Genomic DNA, 17,778 nt, shown 5'->3' with positions numbered 1-17,778 from the left:
CTAGCGACTACGCAGGAACCCACAAAGAGTCAGCGTGTAAAAGATGGTGAATCGGGCATGTTTAGCAACACTCTCCACCTGGGAGTCAAAAGTAGGGCAGTCCTACATAACTACTAAGCCAGGTACACCCAGCACTGAGGCCTGTCATCCTTTTTTAAAGAAATGCCAAGTCACCAAGGCTCGAGGCAGCCTGAGGAAAACGGTGGAAAAACACAGAAACCAACACTGGACTGAAAAAAGAGGAGCGGTAAGCCTCTGTAGGTAAAGAAGTTTTAACCGATTTATTTCACTTCTATTTTCCTTCTAAAGTATATAAAAGAGTTATAGGATAAAAATCTATGTTTAATTATAAGAAAAAACATACATTCTAAGTGGTAAAAAAGGACTGTATCGGTCTAATTGGCAATTTTTTTTCTTGGTAGACTATGAAACAGGAAGTGTTAAAATTGGTGGCATCTCAGAGTGAACAAAAACGTAGTATTAATTTACTGATGGTGCGGATCCAGGAACATGCGCAGGGAGCCCAGACCACGAGGCCGCCGAGCCTTCCAGACTCCTCACGATCTCACGCCCCCCATCCTTCCGCTTTGGGTTTATCCGTCTCTTTTCCGCTCCTTTCCTGAAGGACAGAAATGCTGGTTTCTGCCTCTCTCTGGGGCTCTGATGCTGACGAGCATGCTGGTGTTCCACTGCCCCATCTGTCTACGGCTGTCACTCATGGTCACAGTCTCCTGCTTACTTTAATTGTATCTCTCCCCAACCTATTCCCTCGTCACCTGATCAAAGCCCAGAAGTGAGATATGCACATCAATGTACACAGACTGGTTAGTTTTATTTGTTTGCTCTGAAGTAAACGAAATATTTATATTTCATGCTCAAAGAAAATTAATAGGGAAAATTAAATCGCTCAGAATTATGGCAGAAATGGATTAGTGGGAGAGTGTGATAGGGTGGAAATCAAAACCAGGTCTGAGAGCAGAACTTTATCTGTGGACCTACTATATTTAAAATAATAGGCACAAAACCATCTCATTTAACTTCACAAAACACTAACTGGGCATTTTTAAGTACCTTTCCTGAGGTTACATAGGCAATGAATGACGGAGACAGAATCTGAAAACTAGAATGACTGCGACTTAAAACCCATGCTTTATCCTGTATATCGGAAACTGAAAGAACACAAAACTTATAATGAAATAGAGTTCTTAACTACAGTTTTATAATGCAAATACACACACACAAATCACCTGGCTTGGTGACACGTCCGTGGAGGACGGTGCGAGTGGCTTCTCTAAAGCCTCAGGCAAGGAGTGATACATGTCCTTCTCCTCCAGTTTCCAGTAAGTCAGTCCTGAGAACAAGCGCACAGAAAACAGTGAGGAAAGAGAACAAAAATGCCTTCCAGAATAAATTATTTCTACCTAAAGAAAATGACAGATGGGCAGTAACTGGTTTTTGGCTATCTGGTTACAGGAAGTTGAATCTGAATGGGAAAAGATTCACATAAATACCTTACCATGTAAGAGTCCTAACTTCACGATCCAAATATTTAAACCTGAAATGGTGTAAGTCAAGACAAACTCATGCAATTAAAAGACTATTTTCAAAGCAACAATTTCTTTACGAACAGTCCAGGCTTACACGGACACAAAGTAGAGAATTCAATACTCCAAGTATTGATTGAGCATTTCCTACGCCAGGCTGGGGAACGGGAGACATGGGCGGTAAGGGAATCACACAGCACGACAGTGCTGGAGGCGGCAAGCACTGTGACGGGAGAATTTGATCAGATGAAAGGGAGTATGGGAGTATGCGGAGGGGAGGGCAGGTGCCCTCCGAACAGGGTGGGCATGGCTGGCTCACTGCGAGGGTGACGATGCGGGAGTTGGCCACTTTAACCACGTGGGACGGAGGTCGCCCACGCAGGCGGAAGAACACTCCCAGCACAGGAAGCGGCCAGCGCGCAAGGGCTAAAACGAGCACCCACCCAGCCTGTCTGAGCAAACGGCCTGGCCTCCCTGCTGAAGCAGAGAAGTGAGACCAAAAGACAGCGAGGCCCAAAACAGGCTGCATCTCGCTGGGCCTCTGTGAGGACTCGCCATCTTAAAAAAACGTGGGGCCAGAGTTTTGAGCAGGCGAGTCACATGACCTGACATCTTCAAAAGGAGCACGTTAGCTGCTGTGCTGAGCACAGATGGAGGGTGAATGTAGGAGCCCAGGTGACTCTATTACGGTGACAGTGTGAAGATGGTTGGCGCCTGACACTTTTCGTAAGGCAAAGCTAATTCATCCTGATGAATTGGATGCAGGAGCGTGGAAAAAAGGAGTCAGTATGTAAAACCATTAAAACTTAAATAAGCTTGCCAGAGAGTTAAAAAATGGCTCACGGAAGGTTTGCCTTTCTTAATTCGTTTTGAGGCACCTGAAAAATGTGGAGGTGGCTTTTGCAGCTGTCTGAAATAACTGCAGAAATACTTCCTTCCATCTTTGCAGTATTCGGAACACAAATTAAGGTAAGTAAGGAGGTTACGGCTACCAGGGACATAACACATGGTCCATTTACAGAAACCCCTCCAATGTGCTGTGCATGATTATCAGCCTACGAGAAATGCAGACAAGTCGTTACAAAAAAAACTCTTTAAAAATATAAGTATCATACCTGTTCCTGAATCAGACATCCAAGAATTTGGACTTTCATCTGGTTTGCTGAGGTAAAATGCACGGGGATGCGTAGCAGCAGTGAAATCAGACTACAATTCAAAAAAAAGAACTATGAGTTCACAGCTAAAAACCCTGAGGCACAAACAGCTGACCCAAGCAATGGCAGCCAGGTGCCAAACCCAGGCAGAGATGGCTGCAGAAGGGTCATGAAGAAGCCTGGCCATCCCTGTGGTTACGAGAATGCAAAGCGTCAGGAATTACCAGTGAGGATTTGCTTTTCCTATGTAATTTACAAGTTTATTTGAGTTTCTGTGGAGCCGGAAGAAGAAAACTGAGAGCAGGTATTTTTTTAATGAGTTGAGAATGAAAATGTATGTATAATTTGCCAGCTACTTCCAAAATTTGAGGTGCCTAGGATTAAAGCCATTAGTTTAAAATTAATGTAAGAGCCATAACAATTCATTTTTACTATTAAAACTATAACAAATCAAACCAACTCTGAAAACCACAAACCATAATATGAACTTTAACTAGATAGACTACACATCTTACATGCAAACAATTGGCTCAAAATGCTTAGCTATCATCAATTCTAATAAAAATTCTGAACCAGTCTACAGACATGCCACCCTGAACAAGCCCAATCTCGTGTGATCTCGGAAGCTAAGCAGGGTCGGGCCTGGTTAGTACGTGGATGGGAGACCACCCAGGAAGACCAGGTGCTCTGGGCATAAAATAAATAAATAAATTAATTAATAGCTTGTTAGAGTTTATTTTAAAGAATAAATAAAATTAAAATTAAAATTCTGAGCCATTGTCTCCTTCCGGTGTCTCTGGCGTCGTCACGGAAGTCTATGTTTCCACACGGAAATACGTGGAAAGACTGTGTTAACCGGAATTGTTCTTAGTCCCACCGTCACCGAACCTCTAACTCCTGCTGCAGTCGCTGCTAACAGCCATCGTGGACCCCCTGCAAAAGTAAAAGCCCGCTGTGAGGATGACATTGCCTGCAAGGAGGGGTCACCACCTCAGCCTTGCAGGGCGTCCCCGAGCCTCTCCTTCATCAAATGAGAAATTGCTAGGTCACTTTCTGTCTCTTCTAATGCGCCCACCTGTCTAAGGTTCTGTCAAGTCTCAGTACTTAAAAGACCAACAAGAGAAGGTGGCTGGCGAAGACTCGGTGAGAAATCTCGAGTGAAATACTGTCCTCTTTCCGGTTCTGAGGTGCAAACTGTGACACACACGACCGACACGCAGCGCGGTGGGCCGGAGTGGGGCTCACCCCACGGCCGCCTGCTGCGCTCCTCCAGGCAAACAAGGCCGCGGATGAAGAAAACGGGCCTGGCTCTCATGAGAAGGGGAAGCACCATGCGACGGGGCGCCGCCCCGGGAGCTGGCAAAGCCCAGCAGACGGCCTTCGGCAGCGCGAAACCAGCGCGGGCTCCGCGGCTTGCGAGAGGGGAGCGTCCAGTCTGTCCCAGGCAGAGGACCGAGGAGGCAAAGATGGACTTGAGCATCGGACAGTCCCTGTGCCAAGCAACACCCGATTTCAAGATGTGCCTCAAAACAGCTAGTACCCTAGATAAACGACCCCGTAGACGGGCAACACTGGGTCCCAAGAGAATGCTGATCATAAAGACCCCAAGTCAGACTGAATCCAGAAAAAACAATGCGAGAGGAGAAAGAGTGACATGAAGAGGAAAGGTCAAACTCTGTGAATCCACAGACTTGATCCGGAATTGTGCAGGTAAGAACGCGTGCCAGCTGTGGTGTCTTTCGTCACCAACCAGCACTACCCGAAAATCATTTAAAACTCGGAAATATCAAAAGCAACTCAATTTCTCCTGACTGAATACCAAAAACAGTCACTCACCTTAAAAAAAAAAAAAAAAAAAGGAAAAATAACCCCTGTCCAGGAGATGACCAAAGAAAGTGGGAAACTCAACAGGAATCAGCCGTCGCCACAGTGGCCACGCTCCACCCTCCTGGCACCACTGTGAAAGACAGGACAGACCCGCCCTGGGGGACTTCTCAGCAGGGGACCAGACCTCCGGCTGCTGGTCTGATTTTCCATCACCAAATGTAGGAGGAAAATCATGGGTGACCAGTGGTTCGCAAGCTGTGCATCAAGAAGAATCACATGGAGAGCTCCACCTCCCCAACCACCCCGCACCAGTGACGGCAGACCACCTGGGGACTCAGGTGTCTCTCATGCGCTGCAGTCGAGGACCCACTGCGCTACATCGAAAACATATTGAGCTACAGTCACAAAAGACAGCAAGGTTCAACCAGTGACTCTACCCAGTCACTACCGCAAACCCCAAGTTTACCAGACGTGGAAAAGTCTCCACGACCCTGAGTTACGGATGAAGTAAAAACAGAAAAAGAAACCAGTATGTGTGAGAACACGCTCCCTCCCTGCCCCCTACTCCTTCGGGGAAGCGCCTTTCGCCCGACTCCACGCACTTTTACGCTATCACACCGAACAGGAAGACGCCATCCCTGATGGCACCAGGTTCAAAAGAGGCCAACTACGCATGCGGGGCCAGGGCGGCTCACGCAGCTTCCTCTACCTTCACTTCCCTCCTCGACACGGATGTGGATCAGCTCAAGGGTGTCAGAAAGGGTGATATTAGGGAGCCTAAGTGTCACAGGTTGAAGAAAGAAAATTTGCTGGAATTAAAGAGAAATAAACAGTGCCTTATGGAGTCTTCTTATGACTTCTTTAATCTTCATAGGATGACGAAAGGACTGCTTAAGATAATCAAGCCACGGCCAATTTCCAAAGGTATCAAGTTCGTAACAAAACCTGATTTTGCAATTTCAATGATTTATACTAAACGATATTATTCTACGATAACTGAGGTTAAAAGGGCTTTAAAGATGTTTAAAATTCACTCAGTATCTGTAAGTCTTTAATGAAAGCAGCTGCTATATTAGCAAAAGGGCCACAGAGAATTTAAACATTTAATCTCTTAAAATTTGGATCATAAATTCAGAACTGTCCAAACTTCAACACTTTCATATAAAGGCATCTTAAAGCATTTACACACATGGTACTACTTCTTACAACTTAATGGTAATACAAATTATTTGAAGGTTTTTAAAAAACAATTAAATGAATTACTCTCTGGTTACATGTGAACATTAGCAGTACAGAAAGAATTAGGGCTTTTACAAAATGAGTCAGTTTCTTATAGTATTTTCTGATTTCCAGCCTACAGGAGAACCAATACTTAGGACAAATCATTGTTTCCAATCCTTGTGACACCGAAAGGAAGCCATGTCGGTGGAACAAATTACCAATGTGAAAGACAGGGCGAAACACGGAAGCTGACGAGCAGCAGTAAACACAGCATAACTATCTGCAGCTGAAGCTCGCCAGAGTAAAGTGCCTTGTCACCTACGTTCTCCATGGGCACCTTCTTGGTTGGTTCACTTCCTTGCATAGACTGTGGGCGCCCCTCTTCTACGTGTGTTCTCTTTGGTTGGTTCTGCTTCAGCTTTTGTGCCCATGATGTTACAGCTTTACTGTTTAAGGAGAAAAAATATTACTCTCTTTAGATGCTGTCCCTCACTCATGAAACACTGATAAATACTGTCTCCGTGGAAAGTGCTTTGAGTTATTTTCTAATAGCAGGAAAAGGACATATTTTTATCGATTCACTCAAACTTCTTTCTTCGATTTCTCATTACCAAAGGCAAAGTGAACAAAAAGTCTAAGCGTGATTAACAATACTTACAGTCTGTGGCCACGGAGTAGAACAAAAGCCACCACAGTGACTCCTTCAAAGTACTGAGTTTATCTCTACGTTGAAAGCATATTTACATGAACTAATAATTATACTTCTGGGTATACAAGACTTGTGATGCTACAGTTAAATGCTTTACTTTAGATGACACGTTTCAGAGATACAAAACTGTGAATTTAGGGTAAACTGCATGATTTTAAATAATTTGCTTTTACAAACATGCAGCCGGTTTCCTTTCCTAAAAAATCCGTGGATTAATCCAAAGGTCATTAAACTTACAAAAGCTCTTCTATACAAAAAAAAAAAAACCCAAAACATTTGAGTTGAGTATGCCTGTGCATAATTTCTGGTCTCAAATTATATGGACACGTGTGACAAAATTCCACTGTTGATAGAATCCCATACTCTAAATTTTAGTAAGCGTATAGTAACTAGAAAACACAGAAGGTATTTTTCTGGCAAGGCCTCCCATCTTAAGAGCTTAGTCATCTTATAACATCGCAAATGGAAAGAAAATCAGATGCTACTAGTACATAACGTGATTTGTTTATTTCGATTTCCACAGGCAATAAATAAGACAGGTAAAAATGATAAATGTTCAAATACGTCTCATTCTATTACAGGCCAACTAAAAGGAGCTCTATTAACTAGAGTCTAAGTGTAATAAACAAGTAATAAACGAGTAATAAACAAGTAAAACTCCCTTCAAATAATGAAGAAATACTACTTACCTATTTGATTTTCCACTGTATACTTCTGAAATCTTATTTTCACCGAGGAAGTTGTGTTCAAATTCACCAGGAAAAACAGAAATATCTTCCTTTAAAGAGGCACAAAACTCTTCGGGAGTGTGTATATAGAAACTCTTGTTTTTTACACCATCTATAAGTGACTCCGTCTGCACCACGGGGGTCCCATACTGTCCTTCAGAAACCTCTGCGTGCTCCATGAACTCCTGAGGGTCCTTAGATTTGTAGGTATTTAATTCTGAGACACAAAAGGTACCATACCCACTGCTCACTGAGCTACTGTCCACATTGCAGTCTGGTTGTGATGCGGATGTTTCTTGCTGCATTTCAGGTTCTTTAGACTTCGTATAACTGATGACAGACTCATTTCTCTCACTGTTTTCAGAAAAAAAACCCATTTGCCTTTCTGAAGATATCTGTTTGATTAAAGAACTTCTATCATAGGAAGTCCAGGAAGCATTACTGGTCTGTAACTTGACTAAATTTTTTATTTCCTCCTGTATACGCTGAAAATAAAAAGTTAGAGATTGGGGTAAGAAAGTATACTAAACATCGCATTTTTACAAATGTTATGAAAATAGTGTTTACAATATGAGCTATTACTCTAAAGATAATACCTATGCTTTATCTGCAGTTTATAAACAAAACTGACACAAAGTGTTAATTGGTTCTTCTGCAAATCTTGCAATCGACATAAAAAGCAATCGGCGTCAAGGACTTACTTGGATCTGGCTGTGGAACTGTGCCTGCTGGGCGACTATCTGTTCTTGGCACTGTTTTTCCACCAAACTGAATAGCTGTGACCACCTGGCCTGTTAAATTACACAACGTTTTAGTTAAAAATAATTTTAAACTAATAGTTCACAGAAAAATTCCTCCAGTGGGAAAGGACCATTTTTAAAATATATTTTTAGTGTAAAATTTGTAAGCTGAATTGAATAGTTATAAAACAATATTTAATGCAAAAATACGACAACGAAAGCTTGGGTACCCACCCCTTTCTTATGTAACCTGTGGTCTGGGTAAATCTTACTTTTCAAACGGCATCTTAATTTGATGTCATCTGCTACCATCTCAGATTTATCGAGAACTGGCAGCAGCACTTTACATTTGTCTCAGGTTCCCCTTCCTTTCCTCGTAACGGCTAATGGTTTTTCTTAAACGCCGACGCGTACTCAAAAAAAGAATCCCACATCTTAAAACAAGAAATTATTTCATATTATGAGAATTTAATTCCTAATTTATTTGTTATTAAAGTAAAAAGCCCTTTTAAAGTCAGATATTAAAGTGTTTTAAAGCACTACAGCTGAAAAAGGAATGAGAAATGATTCTGAAAACCTGTGGAACTGGCCTCTAACCCCCTTCACAGCCACTTCTAGGCCCTGATCCATCCTGACTCTCAAGAGTAGTCCGTATTCTAATAACTAGACTAAGTGAAACATGGCAAAAAAGGGGCATGGAGTTCTCCAGAGGCTAAATTCTTTCTCAAGACTGGTGTGCTTTCAGGAACCGACCACATGCAATAATACACAACGTCGACCTGCATCTGTCTACGGCCATGCCCCTCTGAATGTGCCCGATCTCGGCTGATCTCAGAAGCTAAGCAGGGTCGGGCCTGGTTATTACTTGGATGGGAGACCACCTAGGAAGACCAGGTGCTGTAGGCGTAAAAAATAACACTATCTACCGTGAAAACTCGCTTCCCTGTTTAAGACCTTTCATCCTTCCAGTGCCGTCGTTCCTTGCAGGCCCTGCACGCTCTGGCTCCTACACGCCTCCCACCTTCACCTCATCCTCGCTGCTCCTCGCCCCATACACGCCTGCCTCGTGGGCCTCTTCCTGGCCCCTGACTGTGCCAAAAACGTCTTCCACCTGCAAACCTTTGCATTTGCTGTGCCCTCTACCTGGAGAGCTCTCTCCCCGGCTCTTAACATGGCCGGCTTCTTCCTATCCTGCAATTTCAGCTTAACTGTCACCACCTCGGAGTCTCCCAAACCGTCCTAACAGTTACTCTCCGTATCGTCCTGTTTATTTCCTTCATAGCTTTTACCACGGTCGGAAAGGATCTCATCTGTTCCCTCTGTTAACTCATCTGTCTTCCATCCCTGCGCCCACCCTATCCGCAGCACCTCCGACACAACGCCAAGGAAAGAGTGGGCACTCAGGTATACAGTCAAAAGCGGTGTGTAAAGCTATATATTTCTAGCTGAACTTTCCTTGGTAGTTTAGACTGTATAATCCAGAGGTCTTTCAGGTTAATGCTGAAAGCCAATTAAATGACCATAATGTAACAGAATTAGTTGAAGCCTGTATGACAGTATTAAGGTGAAAGGGAAAAACACGTCAGTAATTAGAAAAGGAAACCTTCAAAATGAAGCATGACAGCACTGACAGGAAGTGTTAATTCTAAATCAGCTAACTTCAGGACAAGGTAGGCTAGAACAAATTAGGTTCCTTATCTTCTCAACTTACCTATAATAAAAAGTATCTTACAGGAATCCAAACGAAAAAGAATTGCGCAACGGTTTTCTTAAGTTATACTAGACTTAAGCAACAAATTTTTAACCTGATAAAGTTACTTTTCGCATAAAACTAAATTACAATAATGATAGAATAACAATTTACATAAAAAATGGCTTCATAGTATGTGAGACACAAGATAGTAATCACATCCTTATCATTTTCTTATTTTGGATACAGATGAATAGAGCTTACTCAGGATAAAATTAGTGGAGAAGATTTTGTTCTTCCTAGTCAGATTTTATACTTAATATTTTAATCTTAAATAAACTAATTTAAGAACATGATAAATGCAGCAAATAACACCTTTCACTTAATTATTACGAAGAGCTATTATTTCTTTCAAACTATAATAATTACTACCACTTGCATTTTACATATTGTTGAAGGCAAGGGCATCTAATTAACGTCCCCCATCCCATGCAGTTTCTGGGTGCTAACGGCCTGAGGGTGGTTTTCCTAGTGCAGCCTGATAAATGTCCCATGGGCTCTGACCTCCCAGGGCTGACTCCCAGCCCTCCACTAACAACCTGTGTGACCCTGCAAAAGGAAATTTAATGTCTTTGTGCCTCAGTTTCCTAATTTAGCAAATGGCGCTGCTCATAGGTGGCTTGGAGGATGAGACTTTAAATCCAAGTATGATGCACGTAAAGCAGCAATATCAATGGGGAAACTATGTTATGAAAATCTGTGAGGTATGGTTGTCACAAAGATAGGGGGACACCACTAGCATTCGGTGGATGGGGCCCAAGGATGCAAATCACAGGACAGGCCCCCACGACCAAGAACTGTGGTGTGTCCGTTTTATATTATAAAAATAACATACATTTTATACAGTTTTCAAATCACCAAAACTGTCCAGGAATGCAACTACCAAGATCTTAAGTTTGTTTTAGAACTCATTGGAAATTGGCCACGGTTTCAGAAAATCCTGTCGCCAACTGCGCGCTGGATCATCAGCACCGCACGCTGTGACAGCCCGTGTTTGTGGAGGCTGCACTCACGGTGAGTGCAGAGAGGCAGACACCGACTGTCTCCTAAAGGAGACGTCCCGGATACTTACCTACTAGAATACAAGCCATCTCATTACAAATCACTTTATCCCTCCTTTATAACAAGCACAGTTAGACACTATAATTTTTTAAGTAGGTGCAAACAGGTTATATTATCCATGAATTTCATTTCGAGATGTTTTCTTGATATTATTTTTTTAATTGTTATAAATAGAAGGCATTGGTCTAATAAGGTTGAATGCCACTGACAAAAAGTGCCCACAGTGCCTGGTAAATAGACACTCAATAAATAACAGATATTATAATAAGAATCGTATAATCATAACTACTATATGTAATCAGTTGTGCTAAGTAGTTAAAATGCTCAAATAATTCAAACAAATTAGTTAACGATGTGCTTTAAAATTTCTAACATTCCAAGCTCCATATATGTGTAACTGGAAAAAAGGTCTTACAATTACAGAAATATTAGCATGTATTTAAGAATATATTAAAGTATTTCATGTAAATATGTTAAAAGATTCTTTATGAACCTCGATTAAGTCAAAGTATATAATCTTCCCAAGTTTAAGCAGTGGTAAACTTAAGAATTCAAGAGAGAGGTTTTAACAGAAAGAACCCAGTTCAAACTTTTATGAAGGAATTCTAAAGAAATCACATCATCAGCAGAGCTCTTCGCTGTTCGAATTGCGGGAGGTTTTGTGATTTGTTTTAACAATGTAGATTAGTCCCTTACAAGTGGCAGAAATCGGACAAATACTACTACTGCAAAAGGAAGATGAAAACATGAAATTCAAGGAAAAGTCAGGGGTAAGGCTTGCACAACCCTTACCTCTCCCATTCTTTCCAAAACGCTTTGCTAAAACATCAGAGGTTTTTGTTTTTGTAGCCTATAAAAATACTATTAGAACACACTAAACAAATTTGAGAAATTTTACTGAAATGGCCAGAAGGATATTTAATATCCTATCAAACTAAAAAATATCTTAAGAAACTCTTCAGTGAATAATCAATTACATGTCTCCATTACAAAAATCAAGTAGTCAGTCATGACCAAACTTAAGAAAAACAATAGTCTTTTACATCACAGGTGAGAAGAAAAGGCAGAAAGAAACTGGTTCAAATGCTAAAAGGTGTAAGTAGCTGGTTGGTATTCTGGCCTATAAAAATCAGTATCTTAAATGCACAAAGATATTCTGATTCTGATTTAAGATGTTTTCAAAGTATTAAAAGTAACAACTGCTAGTTAGACATGAATTTGCCAGAAGTCAAACTACATTAAGGCAATACGTCATTTTTTAAGAAACACATTAATTCGGGTATTATAAGCTAATGAAAAAGTACATTATGGCAAACATTTCATAAAACATTCCATTTTTAATTGTGTTTTTTTACAACGGCATTTTATAGGTCTTATCCATTAGCACATACCAGTAGTCATATGGAAATACAAAAAGCATATAAACTTAAAACTGAATTTTTTTAAAGTTTACAATAATAGTCATTTTATAATTTCGATGATTAAGGATATGAATATAAGTAATTACACTTAGGGTGGCTACTATTAGATTCCTAAATTAGTTAATCTTTCATTCCATTTATTCTACATTCTGAAATAACACCACAAATTATGGTTTTAAAAGTATGAGTAACATCTCCAACAAAATCTACTACAGTCTAAATAAAGAGTTTAGTAATAATGTCTAATACACTTTATTAACCATTATCAGATCTAGCCTTGGAAAAGTTTATCTTGAGCATTATTCTATGAAGCAAAATCTATATATACATGGATTCTTTTTACTAAGTTTTTATATCACAATTTAACCTTTGGACCAAAGTAAGAATGACTGATCTGAAAAATCAGTATGGCTCAATATGTCATGGCTAAATGCGATAAGGCACAAAAATAGAAGCCTTAATTTATAATCAGAGCGTTCAAAAAATTTCAAAGTCGATTTAAGTTTTTCAAAATGATGACAATTCTGTATGAGTTACTTAAAACATTAGAATCAATACAGCATTAATAATTTTGGATTTCTCTGAACTCAGACATTTTAGTTCACATTTAAAACATAACTTAATATGTCTAATCACCAATATGTTGTTAAAACATACTTCTGACCATCTTTTTCAAATACATTCAATATTGTTCCCCAAATAATGTACTCAATCCGTTTACTTTAGCAATAACTTAAGTATCACGCTCTTCAGGATATAAATATCTAATAATTTAGAGTTCAGTAGAGGCACGTTTATTATTTTTAAATTCCAAATATAAAACAAAACTAGATACCTCACAGTTTTTCCAAAGTTCCGAATCAGTCTTTCCACTGTTCTGTAGCTCTTGCATTAAAGAGGTTAGGACTTCAACTGTACCTTGAATTACAGATGGTCTGGTCTTCCCTGAGAAAGAGGATACCCCATTTGTACTAAGGTGGGGACTACTTCTGTTGAAACATAAATAATTCAAATGGTTTTCTTCGTTCTGCCAAAGTGTTGAATAATTCAGCAGTTCAAGATTTAGCAGTGCAGTACAAAGCCACTGACACCTAATCCTTAACAGCACCTCATTTGTAGAAAATCTGATCACAAATTTGTCCGTGAAAGAAAAATAACAGTAAAAAGACAGACAGCACTTAAATTTGTAAAGATCACAACAGAAAGACCTTTTTCAGAAGATAGAGAGACCACTCAGAAGTACCAAGAGAAAATAAAAGTTTCTGCTAAACCATACTAAGAAACACTTCCAGCATCTCTGATCTAAATTTTCCCAGGGGGCTACTTCGCCCCACTTTGAGAGGGCCTTCACTGTAATGGAGAGGCCTCCTCCACTGCCCAGAGCCACAGTCCAGTCTTGTTAATCAGATCCCTCTAATTTGGCGTGATAAACTGATGCTTATCTTTGCACTATCTTTGAATAAAAGTTATGCCAAGAAAATTAGCAGCCAACGTTCAGGATGTATTTATTTAGCCCGTTCAGTAAAACAGCCCTGATTCTTTCTAGGAGGGCTATCTTTCCAAACCTGAGACGAGTTCATTTCTGATTTGTTTTATAAAAACACAAAGCATAATTAAGGACACTAAAATTTATTTAAATTCCAATCACTGAGAGGTTATTTTCACTTATTTTTTTGTTACTCTACTTTGTTTCACAAAGAATTTGTAAAAAAGAGGAAACTAATGAAAATAAAGTAATAAAGATTTAGGATCGGAGAAAATATTAATAAAAATTTAAGGAAAGAAGGACATATGTTTGTTGTCCATAAGGGGTTTATAATAAAGTTTAAATTTCGCCAATTTAACTACCAGTCACAATGAAAATGAAACAAAGTCACGATTTTTATTGGAAAGGCGCATTTGGGTTCCTCCTAACAAATCAAACTCTAAAAGGGATTTCTTCTAGAAATAGTCTTCAAAGGTGCCAAGTGATGCAGGGAACAAAAAGCATGGCCAGCTTTCAGCGAGTGCATGAAGACGACCATGGCAGGCACCATTTCCATGGTTTTTTTTTTTCCTTTAACCCTACTTTGTGCTTTCTCCTTTTATTTTATATATTCTCATAAGCTGCCTTAAATCCCTCCTGAGGAGGGCAAAGAATGAACAAATTTTTTAATAATTTATTTGTGTTTGCTTATTTGTTTAGAACACACAATTTTTCTTCAAGACCTATTGTGTGTAAAGATATCTGCCCCTTTACCAGGCCTCCAATTGCTGTTATTGTCTCATTGTATCTGCTTTTTAAAAATAGTCGCTCTCCTCTCTAATGGTCCCTGCCTCTTTGCTGTTTTTACGCTCCTATAAATTTAGTAACCAAATAATCAAACTTGTCAGACTATGTAGAAAATGAGAGCAAATAGGCTCTTTTGATCAAAAACAAACCAAACATGGGATAGTTTCAAAAGAAAATGCGTAAAATGCATTGTTTGACAGCATCTATTCTGTCGACTCGGGGTTCAGTGGGGTTTTTCACTTACTTCCTAGTATTCAACTTTAATCGCTACTTTCCAGATTGTGATGTATTTCTGCAATATTAAATATTATTTGTCCTGTAACTTGTAAAATGTAGAAACGATATTCAGGCTACTAAAATTTAAAGATATGTTGGTAATTTACCAAAAACGAAACAAGTATAAAGAAAACCACAACTAGCATGAGTTTTCACACAATGTTCCCCACGCAACAGTACACGTCTCGGGGGGAACGGAAACGTGGAAGGGCGAAAACTATCCCTAACTGTCCCTGAGCAGTCCCTGCCCATAGTCTAATTGAGTGTTTTAAAATGCAAATTAGTAACTATGACTCTATTTGGATAAATTGGTAATCCATGCAAATAAATTCACTTTATCATTACATTTTTTACAAAATCTATCTCATCCTTACCTATTAATATTTAAGTTCGGCCCAAGAGAATGGGGAGAACTTTTCACATCGGATTCTACAGAAGAGGAAGTTTTTTGTAAGGATTTCACCAAGTCAAAATCTTCCATAGTGTGCAGAAATTGTTACGCTCTCTTATCTGAAAATGTTGGTTCTTTCACTGTTTGAAGAAACTGAATCCGAGTCATCTTCAGATGCTTCATCGTCTACAGGCATTTTCAGTTGCTAACATTCAGAACTGTGAAATATCCTAAGCTCCCAAGAGTCTGGAAATGAATGGGGGAAAAAAAAATACTACTATAAAAAGCCACTAGATCTAGCTATTGTCTTTTCATGACATTGGAAATCTTGATCCTTTATACAAAACTACATTAAGGAAAGCAGCACTATTCACAATAGCTAAAATGAGGAACAATCATAATGTCCACCAACTAATGAATGGATAAACAAATTGTGGTATAGCTTTATAATGGAATCTTTTTCAGCCATCGAAAGGAATACAATGTGCATGAACACTGAAGACATTATGCTAAGGAAAGCTCGGTAGAAGACTACATATTGTATGATTTCAATTACACAAAATATCTAGAATAGTCAAATCTACACAGACAGAAAGTGGATTAATGGCTGCCAGGAGCTGGGGGAAGGAGAGAATGGGAGTGACTGAAATGGGTACGGGGTGTCTTCTTGGGGTGATGAAAAGTTCTGGAATTAGATAGTGGTGATGCCTGCACAACTCTGTAAATATACCAAAAACCAGTGAATTGGTTTTAAAATTTTAAAGGATAAATGTTATGGTATGTGAATTATATCTCAATAAAAAAACCTACAGTAAGAGTTATCTGCAAAATAGCATCATCTTTTCCAGGAAATATTTCAGAATTGTACGTGTTTAATAATCAAGGTTCTAAACACAATGCTATGTAACAATTGGAATACTTACATGCTTTGTTCATTTGTTTAATAAATTCTACCCAGTATCCATGCTTGTTGATTTTTACTGTGAATAGATGAATGGGAACTGCTTAGTATTTAATTTGGTATTGAAAACAGCCAATTAAACTGTTAACAATGGTTGTTTCGCACTGGCTGGAAGGTGGGGGTGGAAGGGATGCATTTCGCGCTGCATAGCCTGATGTACTCTATGCATGTATTACTTCTTAAAAAATAAACTACTGGCCAGATCAACTAAAATTTAACTAACGCTAGGTATACAGAGGCAAACTGGCTAAAACAGGTCAAACGATATGCCTCCTTCTTAGAGAATTCATGTATTTAAACAACGTGAGGGAGCAAGGGAAAAAAAACCTATGGGGCTTACAAAATGGAAAGTTTAGAGGGTGCAATAAAGGAAAATTATCTAATATTCTGGTTCCTCTAAGTTCCCACTTCCTAGGGCGTGGCTGTACAGAGCATGATCTTAAAAACATCATCTTACATAGGAACCATGTCCTTCAGGGACAGGCGTGAAAGCCAAGGGTAACTGGACATAATTCAATGGGTTTCTCTCCATTGGCTTCAAGCCCATCGCCAATGACAAACGGGGTATTGCAAGTCAGGGGATGTACCTTCCAACTGGCAACGAAAATACCTGGATTCAAATCACCTTGCTCTACTACCAGAAAAACACAAGCCCTCCAGGGACGCGGATCTGTAACCCATCTATTATTTCCCCGTTGAGGTGATCCGGACGCAGTAGATCCAGATGAAAAGCCACTTGAAGTGCAGTGATGCTTCTCCGGGGGGTGGGGGTGGGGGGGGTCGAGAATACCCGATATACAATGCAAACATTATTTTGGAAAAAAAGAATCATGGAGAATGGGTAGGAGACATTTTTATATTTCATAGCCACAAAATATGACGCTTTAGGTCCCCCCCAACCCCTAGCAAAAAAGGGAGTTGGGAGAAAGTGATCGGGGTCTGCTGATAATAAAGAAAACGTGCAGTTTTGCTTTGCTGGAAGCTTGAAAGGGTAAGGGATGATTTCAGAGGTTTTGAGGCCAGATCCTGACATTCTCGCGCTCACAGCCAGACCGCAATTGCTGGCGCGGGCTTTCGGGTCAAAGTGGGAAGAACAAGGGAGAATCTATGCAGTCGCCCAAACTGTAGACAGCACGGAGGCGAGGGGAACACACGACCGCCGGAAGAGCTACATTCGCGACTCCCAAAGTAAGTCGAAGCAGCTGGTCAAAAAGAAAAAGAGAAATCCCACATCCTCCCCCGCCCCTCGGGAAGACGCGCTCTGCGATTGGGCCGCGCGGGTGCCACTCAAGGGCACTGACTCTAGAAAAGGCGCACGGCTGCAAGCGAAGCCCCCACACGCCCGAGGGCTGTGGGAGGGAGGGTGGTGGCGGGTGGCCGCCGTCTTCCCCCGCCCTAAGCCCAGGAGCATACGCAGGGCTCCGCCAAGACCGTGTCTTCTAAGTCTCGGCCCCTGTCCCCCACGACCGGCAGCTCGGCCGCTTACCTGGCCGCCGCTCCCACGGCCGATTCAATTCAGGGTCGGGCGAGCTCCTCTCGCGACCGTTAAACTCCAGGGACCGTGCGCGCGCCCGGCTTCTGGCCTGCGATTGGCTGCTCGGAAGGGGGCGGAGACGGCCGCGCCGCGGCGCGCGCGTCGACCTCCCCCTTCCCTTTCCGCAGTTTGTGCGGAAGAGGGCGGTCCGACGCCTGGGAACCGGGAGGAGGCGGGGCTGCTGTCAG

The 17,778-nt window shown here is 40.8% G+C and overlaps 1 protein-coding gene and 2 pseudogenes across 9 annotated transcripts in view; 2 read left to right on the top strand and 1 right to left on the bottom strand.

Moving 5' to 3' along the window:
- MPHOSPH9 (M-phase phosphoprotein 9) overlaps nucleotides 1-17,695 on the bottom strand; it is a 51,116-nt gene extending 33,421 nt beyond the window's left edge. For 2 of the 9 annotated variants that reach the window (XM_011355723.2, XM_011355721.2), the window contains exons 1-8: nucleotides 17,543-17,695; nucleotides 15,079-15,341; nucleotides 12,992-13,145; nucleotides 7,885-7,974; nucleotides 7,145-7,668; nucleotides 6,069-6,192; nucleotides 2,660-2,750; nucleotides 1,248-1,351 (exon numbers count right to left, since the gene is read on the bottom strand). In XM_011355723.2, coding sequence (XP_011354025.1) covers nucleotides 1,248-1,351; nucleotides 2,660-2,750; nucleotides 6,069-6,192; nucleotides 7,145-7,668; nucleotides 7,885-7,974; nucleotides 12,992-13,145; nucleotides 15,079-15,185 — 1,194 coding nt within the window. In that variant the 5' untranslated portion in view covers nucleotides 15,186-15,341; nucleotides 17,543-17,695. Of the gene's footprint in view, nucleotides 1-1,247; nucleotides 1,352-2,659; nucleotides 2,751-6,068; nucleotides 6,193-7,144; nucleotides 7,669-7,884; nucleotides 7,975-12,991; nucleotides 13,146-15,078; nucleotides 15,342-16,018; nucleotides 16,076-17,542 lie in introns of those variants that run through there. The other 7 variants (XM_011355720.2, XM_023528179.1, XM_023528178.1 and 4 more) reach the window with 6 other exon arrangements.
- LOC111737061 lies at nucleotides 3,274-3,392 on the top strand (annotated as a pseudogene).
- Nucleotides 8,711-8,829, top strand: LOC111737128 (annotated as a pseudogene).
- Nucleotides 17,696-17,778: the final 83 nt, after the last annotated feature.

The sequence above is a fragment of the Pteropus vampyrus genome, unplaced genomic scaffold (genome assembly GCF_000151845.1).
Source record: "Pteropus vampyrus isolate Shadow unplaced genomic scaffold, Pvam_2.0 Scaffold23, whole genome shotgun sequence".
Classification (NCBI taxonomy): domain Eukaryota; kingdom Metazoa; phylum Chordata; class Mammalia; order Chiroptera; family Pteropodidae; genus Pteropus; species Pteropus vampyrus.
This window is presented reverse-complemented; position numbering and strand designations above follow the sequence as displayed.